At 42.0% G+C, this 17781-nt stretch overlaps 1 protein-coding gene and 1 pseudogene across 1 annotated transcript in view; one reads left to right on the forward strand and one right to left on the reverse strand.

The window, feature by feature from the left end:
- Positions 1–17781, forward strand: part of LOC135218999 (serine/threonine-protein kinase PAK 2-like) — a 288649-nt pseudogene that overhangs the window by 90898 nt on the left and 179970 nt on the right.
- The window catches only part of LOC135220063 (serine/threonine-protein kinase PAK 2-like), a 59272-nt gene continuing 41680 nt past the window's right edge, over positions 190–17781 (reverse strand). Inside the window, exon 6 of the mRNA XM_064257392.1 lies at positions 190–375. Within this exon, the coding sequence (XP_064113462.1) occupies positions 205–375 (171 nt within the window). The 3' untranslated portion in view covers positions 190–204. The remainder of the gene's footprint in view (positions 376–17781) is intronic.

Here is a 17781-nt window from a genome sequence, read left to right on the forward strand (position 1 = left end):
ACACAAAGCAAGTACACAATTTAAGATTTTAAGTGGGGGGTTCATAGAGTTTTCTTAATACATTATGTGATTGGTATAAAAGTGTTGGGTACCAGTAGGTTTGCAAAACTAACAGATGCTGTAATAATGGAAGGTATTGTTAGTACTCTAAACATTCAGTCCTAATGAATGGTGCCCAGTGAATGAATGGGGAGTTATGTCACACTATTTGAGGAATTCACTTACCTCTGGAGCCATCCAATATGGTGTTCCTACCATTGTTTGCCTCTTCTCATCACCCTGAATATTAGCACAAAATCCAAAGTCTGTGACCTTGATAGAACCATCTTTCCCAAGAAGAACATTATCAGATTTGATATCTCGGTGAATTACTCCCTGTATTAAAAAACAGGAAAAAATACATTGCACACCACACCCTTTAGAAAACACAAAGCTATACAGTACTCACAGTTTATATCTGACAAGTTAACACATGGCTTTCAAAACTGAAAATTAAGGTAACAAAATCTGCTCAATAATTCCATTAACAAAACCAAAAGCTACATTGTACTGTATATAATAATTAGGTGAAAAACTGAAAGCATATGATAAACTGTCACTAATTTACAAAAAAATCATACTTTGAAGGACCATAAGTTTTCCAATTTGTAATTTCTATAATAAATTCCATTTTCTACAAGACCACTCTTATTTTGTTATAAGAAAACCAGTTCATCATAATTACCCTTGTTCCATGTAAAATGGACCCAAGCTACATTAGTTTGAAAAGTTGAAGGAAGGTTACACCTATCAATCATATCCAGCCAGCAATACTTCTCTTTTATTTTTATAGATGTGTTTGGTTGCATCCCATGTCTAAACTTTGTTTTTCTACATTTTTCATTTTTCTTATCCATTTCCTTTATGAACTTCTATGCTCTCACTTCCTGAGAGTTCAGAAATGCACTTCCTCTTCGTACCATTGAGCTTCTGTTGACAAAGTCTTGTCATGTTGCTGATATGACTCTGTGAGTATGAGCTATTTCTATTTTGGCATTTTTAAGCTCCCTTTCAATTCATTTTGTATCCAGAACAGGGAGAACTTCTGCCCCTAATTAATTCTCAAATATTTTGTTAGAAGCCTTATAGCAAAGACCAGCCAGCTTTGCAGCTATGACCCCCCTACTGATTACGTCACAACCATTCCTTGACTGATTGGTTGGAAATAGTTTTTCAAAAAGTTGGTTAATCAGTGGTTCTCTTCATCTTCATTTATTTTGCAGTGGTTGTTTTACCGAACTAAAATACGTTGTGCTGATTATCAAAATGAAACTTTGTATATTATCCCCTGAAATAAAATCAGAATACACATCTCCCTAAAAATGGTAAAAAACAAGAAAATATGAATGAAGTCAGAAGTGTTCTGCGTTGTTGCAATGTTATGTTTCATAAATCAGATTCACTCGAATAAGGAGGTGTCTCTTGGAATGTCTGCGTTCAAATCAGTGCACTTGAATCACTGGACACAATGGTCATTACAGTCTGATATTGTTAAGCGTGTTTGCCAGTCTAAATTTCAACACAAATACTTTCTCAGAGCAGACTGGTATTTCATATTGATTTCAGGAAATTTTACTATGTTTGCAGTCTTAAAATCGATTTCATTGGAATCGTTTACACTTTAGGAGGGATGACATGCAAGGACTGCACTACATAAAACCAGAGGATACCTTTGTTTTTAAAAAAAAGTTACAGTATGATAGGCTGTACAATTCATATTGGATATAAATTGCTGTGAATTTTCTTGAGGACGTTAACTCCTTTCGAAATAATAGGACAATAAAAAATGACATAGACCTATAAGATCGTATATCTTTTTGTCATTGTACGCAGCTTATGACATATGGATTATAGGCCTATCTTATATTCAGCTGTTTCATTGTGGTTCTTGTGGTTTTTCTTGTTTTTGTTGCTGCTGTTATGATGTTTGTAGTTTCTTCGAAAACTTTTCTTATGGTATCCTAACATTGCAGAAAAACATAGACCTATTCATAAAATACTGGTGTAAAGAATTATTGGCCTATTTTTGTTAACTGAAATTTAGTCATTAAAAGTAATCGAGATCTTTATGAATAGTCTGCGCTAGAATATTCTCCTAACAACACACACAAACAGACTGATTCTACAAGAATGGCACCAAAACCAAGTGATTCATGGGCTACTTGCAGACTGGTTTGGATCATCTCATGCATAACTTATCAGTCATCATATATTTTTCTAATTTGTTAAGTATCTTATGATGCCTTCCTACCAAAGCCTTCATTCTCATAGAAATCCTACAGCAGCCTTATATTTACTCGTCAGAGTAATATAATGTGTTATCCCTTGAGTAAATATATTTCAATATAGTTCATTAAAAGCAGTTTGATAGTTGTGTGTAAGGCTGAGACAGTCCTAAGATTTGGTCAACCACGCATGTATGTGTGCGCTCTTGCTTATACATGTACATTCCACTTCATGCATTTATATTACATATCGTGGAGTTGAAACTACTACATCAATTAAAAGCTACCCTATTTCCAAAAGATACAGGTAGAAGGCTATTTGCAATAAGAAATTGAAGTGTAGGCTCATGCCCTGTCATTGTCTCAATATATAAGAATTTTATGTTTAGGCCTGTCTTGACATTACTTCAAAATATGACAAATTTTTAATCAATTTGTATTTTTCATAACCAACCTGGGGTCTTCACATTAGGGTAAAACTAGAACCAAGTTGGACAACTGGTAGAATTAATAAAAAAAACTTGTGTGATCCAGGGACTACTGGGCGGGTCATGGGGCATTGTAGATCCCAGAATGCCCTGGGTGTCCCGTGACCTCCTCCAACCCAGTTTAGACTGTTAGAGGGGTGGTTTGAGGTGGGCCTTTATATGTTAAGACCTCAGGTTTGTTAGTTATGAAAAATAAATTGATTACAAATTTGTCATTTGTTCATATACAAAACAAACCTTCGGTCTTAACATTAGGATAGACTTACTTACTCGGAGTTTGCCACCTTCATCCACTTCCGAATAAACATTCTAAGACCATGGACCTCAGAACCAAAGATATATGAGAATCTATTGGTTTCCCTCTCTGGGTGTTTTATACAATACCATAGCTTATTGCATTATGGAAGATGGAGAGCTATTTGTTCTCATAAGAAACTCCAGTTACTGTATATGGATCTATTATCACCCCACTCTCTCCCTATTACCGAGAGGAGTGTGTTGCTACTGTAAAGCATCCTATGCTGTAGATTATCTTTACAGTATGGCTGCCTCACTCACCTGTATCTGGTCCGTTCCAGATTATGATGGTACTCTCCCTCTTACTGCCCGTAGGTAAAGGAGTAGATAGAAAATGTAGGAAAGAAGGGAGACCAGTCATCTCATTCATTCTACTTTCATCCCTTCATCTTATACTAGATACTAACTGACCCGCCAGGGGTACTGGATGAGCTATACCACTTGCTGAGCAGTCACCACTGGACCCAAGGAAAGTGTCCAAGGATCTATGGGCAACATCTTTTAAATAAAAGGAAGTGAAAGTTGTTTGGCGTCACCAAACACCATCTTTCAAAATCCTCTCCACAGACATATTTTTCTTGAATGCTAATGAAGTGCTCAAGCCCCTGATGTCATGAGCTCTAGCTCTCTCCAGATTATTTGACACTCCAGTTTCTGTAACGTACGCATTCCTGATAATTTCTCTCAACCAAAACGATATTGTATTCCTGGACAATTCCTTTTTATTCCGTCCTGTACTGAGATGCTGACTTCTTTTTAAGTAAGCTCGTAGTATTCTGACAGGACATAGCATTTCTTCAGGGTCATCATTCACAAATTTTCCCAGAGAAGGTATCAAAAAGGAGTCAAATCTGCCATCCACTACTGATAGATTTTGAGTTACGGCTACAAATTCTCGAATAAATTCGAAGACCATAGACTTCCAACCTCTCGAATGCTTCACCACATATGACAGACCATGTATCTCCCCCATCCTTTTGGTCGAGGCTAGAGCCAACAGGAAGACTGCTTTCATTGTCAAGCTTCTATCTGTGGACTGTTGCAATGGCTCATAAGGGAGTTTTGTAAGGCTGCTCAGTACCATGGTTAAATCCCAATCTGGAGCTTTTAGTTCCTTCGGGGAACAGAGCTGCTCAAAACTCTTCATTAACATAGCCATTTCCCATGAAGAAGAAATATCCACACCTTTCATCCGCAGAACCGAAGCTAGAGGAGCCTTGTATCCCTTTATGACAGATACATACAGATGTCTTACTGTTCTGAGATATATCTGAAAATCTGCTAACTGCTGAATAGTGGTTCTGAGTGGAGACAGGCTCCCTCTACGACACCAATCACAGTGCACTGACTATTTTCCCTGGTACACAGCTGCTGTTGACCTGATATTTCCTGCCATCTGTACTGCTGCCTTCTGAAAAAACCTCTCGCTCGCAGGAGGTACTTGATAGTCTCCAGTCCTGAAGTGATAGGGACTGCACTGACTGGTGGTACCTTTCCACGTGTGCGGCACATCTATTAGAAGTTCCAACAGGTCCAGAAACCATTCTGCCTTCAGCCACAATGGTGCTACCAGTCATCTTGAGGTTCTGAGACCACATCAACTTGTTCAGAACCTGACGGATCAGGCAAAACGGAGGGAATGTGTATACATCCAGATTGTCCCATGGTTGTTGTAGAGTATCTTCTGCTACTGCTTCTGCAACTGGGACTACTGAACAATATACCTCCAACTTTTTGTTGTACCTGGTTGAGAAAAGGTCTATAATTGACCTTTCCCACAAGATGAACATTCTGTCTACCACTTCCCGATGTAAGGACCACTCTGTTCCTAGAAAATGGCCCCTGCGGCTCAATTTGTCGGCTGCTACGTTTCTTTTCCTTGGAATATATCTGGGCCTGATCTCTAATAAGTTCTCTACAGCCCACTGATGAAGTTGAGCCGTCATCAGATGTAACTGGCGAGATACCAGGCCCCCTTGCTTGTTTACGTAGGCTACTACTGTGGTGTTGTCTGACATCAATACCACTGATTGTTCTTTCACTCCCTCCCGGAATTCCTGTAGCGTTAGAAAGGCTGCTTTTAACTCTAGCACATTTATATGGAGTTTCCTGTCCTTGTGATTCCACTTCCCCGAAATCATCAGTTCCTCCATGTGCGCACCCCAACTGTCGAGTGACGGATCCGAGAATAGCAGGAGATCTGGAGAGGGTTGCCAAAGGGGAACTCCCACTGTCAGATTGCTGTCCTGCAACCACCACAGTAGGTCTTTCTTCACCTTTGTTGACAAGGGAATGTACTTGTATGGGTGATCAACAGTTGGTGACCAAAACTCCTTCATCCTCATTGTAAGGACCGAAGATGTAGTTTCCTGTGTGGCACCAGCTTCTCCAAGGAACTTAACAATTCCCAGGGCTACTTTCCACTGTTTAGCTTGTTGTGTTAGTTTTCCCAGAAAGGCATTCACTACTTGTTTGCATTTCTCTACCCTTTGGTCTGCCAGGAATGCTTTGGCCTTTACTGTGTCTATAATCATACCCAGATACAATGTCTAGGCTGTGACAAAACTGTACAAAGATATCCCTATCCTAAAGTAATTTTTCTCAGGACTTTGCTAACACCAGCCAGTCATCCAGGTATCCTATTAACCTGATCCCCTGAGCATGTGCCCATGCTAACACGAGAGTGAATACCCTTGTAAATACTTGGGGAGACGTAGTCAATCCAAAGCACAGGACTCTGAATTGGAAAACCTTCCCTGCAAGACTGAAGCGGAGAAATTTTCTGGAAGATTGATGGATTGGGATCTGAAAGTATGCATCCTTCAAGTCTATTGTTAGCATAAAATCCTTGTCCCTGAATGCTGCTAGAACTGTCCTTGGAGTCTCCATCTTGAATCTGGTTTTCCTTATGAACAGATTCAATGTTGACAGATCTATAACTGTCCTCCAATCTCCATTGGACTTGGGAACAAGGAAGATACGGCTGTAAAACCCCCTTGAATGAAGTGTTATTTGTTCTACAGCTCCCTTCTCCATCATCATCTTCACTTCTTCTTCCAGGATAAGAAATTTCTGAGATTCCTGAGCATATGGTAACGGTTGTTCTGTCGGGTGGAGTAAAGTTGAATGGAATCAGATATCCAACTCTGAGTACATCCAACCCCCACTGCTCCACTCCAAATTTCTGCCACACCCTCCAATGATTTGCCAGGCATTCCCCCACTGGTGTGACTGAGTGGTGAGAGGCGCCCATCCTCGAACCTCTCCCTCTGCCCCTAATACCCCTTCCTCTGTTGGGTCTATTGTGAAAGGGCCAATGAGCTAACTTCTTTAGGGAAGATGGTCTTGCTGATCTCGGGGAAGGATTGTCTCCCTGGTCTCTTTTGAGGCAATTGTTGTTGTTGTCCTATCTCACTAGAATTAGCATGGCCTCCAGATGCTTTATTAACTGCCTGTTGGAGTAACCTATCATAAGTATCCATTCTCTTCTATCAATACCAGCTTCTAGTATACCTTTTGGTAACAGCAATTGCGACTCTTAAGATATCCCCATACTGAATTGCTAATAGGGAATCCAAATCTATAGTGCAGCTTAATCTACCCAATGCTGCATCTCTCCTCATCAACAGGATATTAGCCCATGCATTGGCACTCAAATTTGTCAAGTATGAAATTGCTTGATTCTGAGGATGTAATTTTAGCTACTGCCATTGACCAAAGCTCTAACCAAGAAGCAGTCTGAAAGACAGAAGAAGCCATTGCTTCTAATGTAGCAGCTTCCTGACAAGTCATCAATGGGCATTCCATCTTAACCTGATCCAAGGTTAATCCAGGTTTTTAACCTTACCACATCTGAGTTGACTTGTCTTGATAATAATGGAACCATAGGTGTCGCATAATATTTCCTATGTCTCAGTAATGGTGGGGTAATGAATTTGAATGATCTATTTGATCTTAAAGAATTATCCCTTCCAGAGATCCATGCATTAACATGTTGTGACACAGACTGCATGACTTGAGCATGGTAATTCATATCCTTTTTTAGTCCTGTATATCTCCCGTAGGAGATATACTGGCAGGTGTTTCAGACCTCCTTGAGTGATTATTGAATTGACAAATCAAGTCAATCATCTCTACATACTAAGCCAGAAACTCCTGATTCTCCCCTTCCTCCAATTCCAAAGCATTCTACTTGACCACAGAAGTTAGTTCACTCCTATTCTCTGACAAACATTCGTGTGTGTCATGGCCGCCCGACCCTGCAACTGCCGCATCTTTGATCTCTTGACGGTCGTTGTTGGCTCGATCTTGAATAGCCACCAGGAGAATAAGGCTGCCTAAATGCTTCTATGCTCATGGATCTAGAGCGAGAACCCCGTTTATTCCTCCAAGATGATGGTTCTCCTGAAGCCGAACTAACTTCCTCTCTATTTCCATTAATATTATCAACAGTCGTTGGGCTAACATTCCCCACAGCTTCTGATATCATAGCTTTTGATCTTTTTCTCATGATTTACATCTCCAAAGTTTGTCACACTGCTCTCAGCTCCGTCAAGGGAATACAGGTGGCCCGCAGTTAATGGCGCAATCGCTCAGCGGCGAATCGGTTTTACGGCTATCGTCAAAAATATTCATAAAAAAATAAGGCATTTTAAGGTATTTTTACAACACAATTTCAGTCAACAGTGCCGCTAGCGCCGTTATGTCTAACGAGTACATACATTTGTAGAAATACTGTTCAGACCATAAAGGTTATGCAAATGATATTTTAAAAATTGTATTGAGTTATTACATAGATACGTATTAGGGTAAAATATATGCCTCTGACGCTGCTCTATGCCGAAAATATAGAGTTAAATGAGGGTAAATTTAGATATGGATGTGTTGATTTATAAATATTCATGCTTTTATGTTTAAAATGAAAATGTATTATGAATAGGGTATTTTTATTTCTGCACAGAAATATGATACAAAGGCAGCTTTTGAAACGGCCCTTCACGTTATCAAATACGATGTTTTTTCATATTCGTTCTTGTAAGCCGCCGCCTGTCGCTCTTCCGAAAATATGGTTAAAAAAAGTGCAAATTTAGCGATCGATATGTCGATCTTATAAATGTTCATGATTTTATGTTTAAAATGTGTAAGAAAATGTATTACATATGGGGTTTTTTTATTTCTGTGCAGGAATATGATACTAGGGCAGCTTTTGAAACTGCCCTTCACGGTATCAAATTCGATGTTTTTTCATGTTCGTTCTTGTAAGCCGCTGCCTGCCGCTCTTCCAAAAATATCGTTAAAAAAAAAAAAAAAAAAAAGTGTGCAAATTTAGTGATCGATGTGTCGATTTTATAAATGTTCATGCTTTTATGCTTAAAATGTGCATGAAAATATATTACGTATAGGGTATTTTTATTTTTGTACATAAATATGATACAAATTAAGGCAGCTTTTGTAACTACCCTCCACGTTGTCAGAGGATGTTTTTTCATGTTCGTTTTTGTCCGCCACCATTCCAAATAATGCAGTGTTATTCTATTAATTTGGGAGCTAATTATAACTCATTTTGTTAAATTTATTTTATTTTTGTACATAAATGATACGGTGGCAGTACGCATGTCCATTTGAAATCTTTGTAACAGCCCTTCACATGATGAAGACAATAGGTTGTTTAGTCGCGCCCGAATAATAAAATTTTAATTTATATAATTGAATCACGTTTTTATAACAAATTATATTTACAATTGCTGCATAAATTTATTTTAAAAGACAAAACTCACATATACATTTGATTTTGCAACACTACAATTTGTTTGTTTTTCCATGGGATAGAAGTACAAAATGTAACTGTGCAACTTGGTCGATTTTTGGCTGTTACTCGAGCAGAAAACTGAGATACGACCGTACGAGCTCAAGATGCCGCTCCTATGTAAGCTATATACCTTGCTGCTAAGTAGATGGCATAGTGACGAAAATTAAGAAAAGCACAGAAGAAAAAGTAAATATCCATCTTTTCCATAAATCCTTTAAAAAGTTATACATTACTTCACTGTATCCAATAATATTGTATGTATTCTCATATTATGCAAATCTAAGCCAGTATTCCGCGGGGCCGCCAATTTTTTGGTTTGAAATCAACTGATGGCGAATACGAGTTTGTTTCGCCATATTTAACACAATTCTGAGCAAATTTTCTTGCTTCTAGTTAGCATAAACGAATGCCTAGATACTTGACTTATATGAGACAAGGTTATTTTTCCTTATATGACGTGCTTTAAGGTGGAAATGTGAATTGAATATGTCTCGTTGTGATTGTGAACAAATTTTTTTTTAACAGATTACGTTGGCGGCATGTTTATTGCGTAAAAAAATTATGTGATTCCGTTAGCAATTTTCCTTTATATCATCATAATACTAACTTGACATTATTTATCTTATATCGGCGTGAAACCAACAGTAAAATGTGTTCTTTCAAGCACAGTACTTTTGATTAAAATGATTTTATCTCTATTTTATCTACAGTTGTGTTTGATGGCATACGTTTACTGGAGTTTTATTCTTGTTGCCAATGCACGATAATAGTCATTAGCAGCTTGAACAGTTTTCTCAGCTTCAGTTATAACTAGGTTTAAATTTAACAGTATATTGCCCGATTGATCTTTGATCTATATTGATCTTTGATCTATAGTGAATAAAGTTATTTCATTAAGATATCTCAGTTCTATTCTACATAACGTCATTTATAACACTTACGATAATAGTGTACTATAGTACAATGATTGAAATACAAGCCAAACGGATGTTATCCAATTCGGTTGTATGTGACTTAGAAAAAAAAAAAAAAAAAAAAAAAAAAAAAAAAAAAAAAAAAAAAAAAAAAAAAAAGTCATTTCTAGTTAGGTTGTTCATGGCTGTTCACATTTACGTAACAAGTATAACATTAAAATCATACTTTCATCATTCTCTTTTGCTGTTTTTGAACTTATGTAACTAGAAGATGGGATAAAGTTAGGCTACTGTAATTTGGTCTCTCATAAAATCGGATTATCGTAAGACAAATTATATAACTTGAACACTACAGCTACCTGTACATTGTATAAAACCTTAATATATCTTTACATACTCTAGACACCCAAAGGATTAAAGCTAGGCTTTTTTCCACTTTAAAGTATTTATAATAATGATATTGTTATGATACAATAAAGTTTCATACATACTTACCTGGCATATATATACATAGCTAAGACTCCGTCGTCCCCGACAGAAATTCAAATTTCGCGCCACTCGCTACAGGTAGGTCAGGTGATCTACCGGCCTGCCCTGGGTGGCAGGACTAGGAACCATTCCCGTTTTCTATCATATTTTTTCTCTTCCACCTGTCTCCTTGCGGGGAGGCTGGGTGGGCCCTAATCGTATATATCTGCCAGGTAAGTATGTATGAAACTTTATTGTATCATAACAATATCATTTTCATACAATCAACTTACCTGTCAGATATATACATAGCTGATTGGCACCCTTCGGTGGAGGGTAAGAGACAGCTACTTCGGGAATAGACAGGTAAACAACATATGTTGTAGGTATAAAAAAAAACCTTGGTTCCTACCTGATAGGTGGTAGACTTTGTGGCTGTAGCCCAGGAGTCGGCATCACCTCAAGAAACTTTAGCGAGATATGTGATCTATGGCCAAGAGTTCTTGTGGGTCTGCCGAAGGGGTCTTATCCACTTACTCGGCAGAGCCTGAAAGGACTTTGTCAATGGGTGCTGATCCACTTATATGACAACACGCCTTATGAAGGAGCACACAACCAATCCCGACCACCTGATCCTAACCACCATGTTAGTATTAAAAATTGCTCCGAGTTATCCCCAAACTCTTCACAACAACCATAACTCTAAACCAAATTGCACACGCACACATTAATTTTCCAAAAAAAAAAAAAAATTTTTATGATACTCATCTAATAAAAGATATCACAAGAGTTCCTTACTGAACGAAAGTGACTGGCCGCCTGTGCGGCACCTGCACCTGCTCAGCAGAAAGTCTAGAACATATCTATTAGACTTATGCATCATTTAAAGGATTGGTGTTAGCTCCTGTACCCAGGATTGTGCCCGCAGACACGAAAGGACCTAAAGAAAAACATTTTTCGTAGGTCACACGAACGTCCTTTAAATAGTGAGAAGCAAACACTGAATTACACCTCCAATATGTCGCTTCCAAGATATTCTTTAGTGACATATTTCTCTGAAAAGAGAGAGACGTAGCTACTGCTCTCACTTCATGAGCTCTTACTCTCAGGAGTTTGAAAGAGTCACCCGTGCAAGCCTTATGAGCGTCAGTAATGACGTTCCTGACAAAAAAGGCTAAAGCATTCTTGGACATAGGTCTTGATGGATCCTTCACCGAACACCAGAGACCTTGTCTAGAACCTCCCAACTGTTTCTTTCTCTGCATGTAAAACTTTAAAGCCCTTACTGGGCAAAGAGACCTCTCCGTTTCCCTGCCGACGAGACCCGATAAGCCTTTAACTTCGAAGTTTCTCGGCCAGGGATTCAAAGGATTTTCATTCTTCGCCAAAAATAAATCTTTGAATGAACAGATGGCTGAATCTAGTTTGAAACCCACTTTATCACTAAGGGCGTGCAGCTCACTAACTCTTTTAGCCGTCGCCAGTGACAAAAGAAACAAACATTTTCTCGTTAGGTCACGAAACGAGGCCAAATGCAGAGGTTCAAATCTTGCCGAGGACAAGAACTTCAGGACCACGTCGAGATTCCAGTTAGGGGGAGATGTAATCTTAGACTTCATGGTCTCAAAAGATCTAATCAGATCATGTAGATCTCTATTATTTCCCAGATCTAGGCCTCTATTCCTAAAGACGGCCGAAAGCATACTCCTATAGCCCTTTATAGTGGCTACGGAGAGACGAGATTCCTCTCTCAAATATAACAGAAAATCAGCGATTTCTGTTACAGAGGTACTGGAGGAGGACAACTTCTTCGACTTGCACCACCTTCTAAAAACTTCCCACTTCGATTGGTAAACTCGGATAGTGGAAGTTCTCCGGGCTCTAGCGATCGAGCTTGCTGCCTTGCGAGAAAAGCCTCTCGCTCTGACAAGTCTTTCGATAGTCGAAAGGCAGTCAGAGCGAGAGCGGGGAGGTTTTGATGAAACCTCTCGAAGTGTGGTTGTCTGAGAAGATCCTTCCTTTGTGGGAGGGATCTGGGGAAGTCTACCATCCACTCCAGCACCTCCGTGAACCACTCTTGAGCTGGCCAAAAGGGGGCTATCAGGGTCATTTTCATCCCCTTTGATGTCACAAACTTCCTGAGCACTTGCCCCAGGATCTTGAATGGGGGAAATGCGTAAACGTCTACATGAGATCTGGGGGAAATGCGTAAACGTCTACATGAGATCAATCTAGAAGGAAGGCGTCTACTGTTAGAGCTCTGGGGTCTTCTACTACTGAGCAAAAGACTTCCAGTCTTTTTGAGAGGAACGTGGCAAAGAGGTCGACATGAGGAGTCCCCCAAAGAGACCATAGATTCCGACAAACTTCTGAGTGGAGGGTCCATTCGGTATGAAGGACCTGGTTCCTCCTGCTCAGCCTGTCTGCTCTCACGTTCCTTACTCCTTGAACAAACCTCGTCAAAAGAGAGATGTTCCTCTGTGATGTCCACAAAAGAAGGTCTCTTGCGAGCTCGTATAGGGCATACGAGTGAGTACCTCCTTGCTTTCGAATGTAGGCAAGGGCGGTTGTGTTGTCCGCATTCACTTGGACTATCTTGTTCCTCACTAAAGGTTCGAAGCTCTTTAGGGCCAGGTGTACGGCAAACAGCTCTTTGCAGTTTATGTGCCAGGACACTTGAAGAGCATTCCAGGTGCCTGACACCTCTCTCTTTCCCAAGGTTGCTCCCCAACCTTTTTCAGACGCGTCGGAAAACAATACAAGGTTCGGGTTCTGAGTTTCTAGGGAAGTACCCTTGTTTTCCTTCAGTGGGAGTAACCACCATTCTAAGTGGCGCTTCATCCAAACTGGAATGGGAAAACTGTCCGAAAGAATTCCTGTCTTCATGTTCCACGATCTTCTGAGGAAGAACTGAAGCGGACGGAGATGAAGTCTTCCTAGAGGAAAGAACTGTTCGAGCGAGGAAAGTGTCCCTAATAGGCTCAACCATTCCCTCGCCGAAGTACGTTCTTTCCCTAAGAAGAGAGAGACTTTCTCTAAGCCTCTCGTTAGTCTCTCTTGAGAAGGAAATACTCGAAAACCCCGAGAATCCATCCGAATCCCCAGATAGACCAAGTTCTGGCTGGGGATCAGTTGGGACTTCTCGAGGTTCACGAGCAATCCTAAGGTCTTTATCAGGTTTAGTGTCAAAGCAAGGTCCTCCAAACACTGTTTCTCTGACTTTGCTCTGATGAGCCAGTCGTCCAGGTACAGAGAGATACTGATACCTTTCAGGTGAAGCCATCTCGCCACATTTTTCATAAGGCTCGTGAAGACCTGAGGAGCCGTAGAAAGGCTGAAACACAAGGCTCTGAATTGGAAGATCCTTCCCCCCGTCATGAAACGGAGGTACTTCTTCGACGAAGGATGAATCGGGACGTGAAAATAGGCATCCTGGAGATCCAGAGACACCATCCAATCCCCTTGGCGAAGAGCCGCAAGGACTGATGCAGAAGTCTCCATGGAGAACTTCTGTTTCTGAACAAACTTGTTCAGAGCGCTGACATCTAGAACTGGTCTCCAGCCCCCCGAGGCTTTCGCAACCAAGAAAAGACGATTGTAAAACCCTGGGGAGCTTTGATCCAGCACTAGCTCTATTGCTCTCTTGTCCCACATTTGATCCACCATTTGTTGAAGAGTATCTTTCAACACAGGGTCCTTGTAATTGGCGGACAATTCCCGCGGAGTTGACGTCAGGGGAGGATTGTCCAGGAAAGGAATGAGGTATCCTTTCTGTAGAACAGACATTGACCAAGCGTCTGTATCGATGAGAGTCCAGGCTTCCGCAAACCCCCGGAGCCTGGCACCTACTGGTGTTTGGAGAACGTCACTTCACTTTCCCCTTTTAAAGGGACGGAAAGAAGCTCTACCTCTCTTCTCAGTCGCTTTCCTTTTAGAGGGAGGTCTAGAGGGAGGACCTCCTCGAAAGGGCTGAAGAGGCGTAGTAACACCTTTCTTGTCTCCCACCATCACTGGTCTCTTTTTCCTGGACGATTGAAGGAGAAGATCCTGTGTCGCTTTCTCCGTCAGCGAACGGGAAATGTCCCTAACCAACTGCGAAGGGAACAGAAAGTCAGACCTGGGAGCGAATAACAAAGCTGCCCTTTGCAAATGCGAAACTGCTTTCGTTAGAAAAGCGCTAAAAACAGATCTCTTCTTCAAGAGACCGGCTCCAAATAAAGAAGAGACTTCCCCTGAGCCGTCCTGTACCACCTTGTCAATGCACGACAAGATCGCAAGGAGTACGTCAGGATCGAGTCCTTCCGAGGCATGGGCCTTCTTGGCCATCACCCCAAGGGACCAATCCAGGAAGTTGAAGACTTCCAAAATATGAAAAAGTCCCTTGAGGAGATGATCCAACTCCGAAAGACCCCAAGTTATTCTAGCCGTATGAAGGCTATGTCTCCTGGATGCGTCTACCAGACTGGAAAAGTCAGCTTCAGCCGAAGCTGGGAGAGTGAGCCCCATATTCTCCCCAGTCTGGTACCAAATACCTCTCTTGCCCGTAAGTCTAGCGGGAGGCATGCAGAACACCGTTCTAACTAACTCCTTTTTGGTTAGCATCCAGCTATCCAGAGACTGAAGAGCTCTCTTCATAGAAATCGTCGGCCTCATCTTCAGAAAAGCCGACGACTTTGGCGTCTTGGAGCATGAAAAAAGTGAGCGAGGAGAAGGAGGAGCGGCAGGGGTCAAGGCATCTCCGTATTCCTGAAGAAGGAGAGCTGTCAAAACTTTATAGTTAGACAGCCCTTCTCTGCCGTGAGTTTCGTCTTCTGAGTCCTCTTCCAAGATAGGATCAGAAGGAGAATTCAATTCTCGTTCTGGGTCTTCCTGCCCAATTACTCTCTCTGCGGGAGACAAACTCCTAATTGGAGAGGGGCTAAGAGCATGTACAGAGCCCCTATGAAACAAATCAGACGTCTCGCGCCTGGTTAGCTCCTCGCGCTTGGCTGGCGCCTCGCGCCTCTCTGAAACCTCGCGCCTGGCTGACGCCTCGCGCCTTTCTGGCGCTATATCCTTGTATGGATGACGCTTGTCTGGCGCCTCGCGCCTGGCTGAATCCTCGCGCCTGGCTGCATCCTCGCGCTTGGCTGACGCTGCTGGCTTGGCAGACGTATCACGTCTGGCTAAATCCTCGCGCCTGTAAAGTTGCTCGCGCTTATCTGGCGCTTCAATCCTATAAGACGCTTCTCGTCTGGAAGAAAACTCGCGCTTGACTGGCGCCTCGCGATTGTCTGGCGCCTCGCGCTTGTCTGGCGCTTCATATTCGTCATATGAGTCTCTATCGGAAGAGATCTCGCGCCTATAATGCGCCTCACGTCCCACAGGAGCCTCACTCCTGGCGGGAGAAGGAAGACGGGACTTCTTGACAGGAAGCCTCACGTCTTTCCTACGAGGAGGATCCTTCGAAAGGACTCCTACCAAGGCGGATAACTGTTCTTGTACAGCCAAAATAATCCTCTTGGAAGCTTCTCCGGCGTCTTCTTCAACGGGAGAGGGAGACCTCGAAGGAGTTTTGTCCAAGCCAGGGGACGTCAAAACCCTCTTAGCTTTCTTGATCGAGGGAGGCGCTTCTTCCGAAAACCGTTCGGGGCTTGAATCCAACATAGGTTCTTTCCAGTGCCTTTTCAGGGGCCTGGAAAGGTCCGAATCCTTCCACCCTCGTTTAGGAGAGGGAGAGGCAGACGAAGAGAAGCACTCTCTGAGGACGCTTTTCCTATAGCGGTCCTGAGCAGTCTGTCTAACTACAGAGCCTGCTGAAGGGACGCCTGACCGGGGGGAATTCTCCACAACCTCCGTACAGCTTTCGACTTTTCTTCTCCTCTGGGCTTGGGAGCTTGAAAGAGGTCTAGGCCTGGGAGCGTCGCAGAGACGGTCAGACGCCCCCTCCACAACACTGGGGGCACTCACTTCACTAAAATAATCACTTTCACAATCCTTACCTTTCATGGCAGCCATTTTGGATTTCATCCTATGAAGTGTAGCTTTCAGATCAGCAATTTCCGAGGCCGAATCTGAATGTAAAGCCAGTGAGGGCCCTGATACAGAATCAGAATCAAATGCATAGTTTAAAGAAGAGTTAGAATCATTAAAAGGCTCAATAGGCCTTGTACTACCCGCACCCTTAGATGCAGCCCTTCTGACTCTATCCCTCTCTAACTTCTTCAAGTAAGAAGTTAGAGTCTTCCATTCCTCAACATTCAACCTCTCACATTCATGACAGGTGTTAGAAATAGAACAGTCAAAACCTCTACATTTGCGGCATACAGTGTGAGGATCAACCGAAGCCTTCGGTATCCTCACCTTGCAGCCTACATTCACACACACTCTCACACAACCACTTGAATCAGACATTCTTGAAGAAAAATCAAAAGCAAGTCCAAATCCAGTCCACAGTAGCGAATGCCAAAACAACGATCCAGGTACATCACCAAAAAGTCCAAAAAAAAGATGATCAATTGTCTAGAAAAGCGAATTCCAGTCAGGAGGTAGCAGCAACGATGTTGATGCCACCGGCGACAGAAAAAATATGATAGAAAACGGGAATGGTTCCTAGTCCTGCCACCCAGGGCAGGCCGGAAGATCACCTGACCTACCTGTAGCGAGTGGCGCGAAATTTGAATTTCTGTCGGGGACGACGGAGTCTTAGCTATGTATATATCTGACAGGACAGTTGATTGTATGAAACTATTATGTACTGTACAGTAAATTCTACAGTACTATACTCCATAAACATGATTTTACTTATTGCGCCATCGTAGGATTACGGCGCTGTTTGACTGGTCTAGGGCACTGTTAACTGGTCTAGAATTTCAAAAGAAGGTGTGCGGTGGCCATAGGCTTTAAAATCGCTTAGCGTCGGCGGCCAGGAATGGGACCCCTGCCGCTAACCGAGGGCCGCCTGTAGTTGGAAATGTCTTATGGCTTTCTTTTAATCCCTATATCAACCTTCTGACTCACATTGCTACTTAGTGAAGTTCAACCTGGTACCTTCAATGCTGTTGTCAATGTGGGCATGCAATGTCTCAGAGTTAAATCATTTTTAGGGCGAATAGTCCAGTTGCTCTCAGGGTCTTCCAGCACAGCTTAGGAATTTTGTTTATTCTGTTCCTCTTGAGGAATCTGGTACTTCACAGCTGCCTCCATGCAATTTGTGCTGGGACAGGTCCTTGGAGATTTGGTTCATCAGGAACCTTTCTTTGAGATCCTTGCCAATTGTTCCATAGAAGCCACAAAAGTAATTCCTTCATCCCAGCAACTTCTACTCATGTTGTTCCTGGTGCTTTGAATGGTGTTGGAAGCATGGTTGCCCCTTTTGTTGTTGTAGTGAGCTGGTTCATCTAGTCTAGAGAGATGGGACCTAGTTTTCATCTACAGCCAGTTTTCTCAAGACTACCTCACCTTTGTTACCCCTAGTCGAGATAAATGCATCGAGATTATGGCCTTCAACCTCTCATCTGTGTGCTTCTCTGATTAGGGAAGGACAAGATCAGGCTGATTAA

This window comes from Macrobrachium nipponense, chromosome 1, assembly GCF_015104395.2.
Source record: "Macrobrachium nipponense isolate FS-2020 chromosome 1, ASM1510439v2, whole genome shotgun sequence".
NCBI lineage: Eukaryota > Metazoa > Arthropoda > Malacostraca > Decapoda > Palaemonidae > Macrobrachium > Macrobrachium nipponense.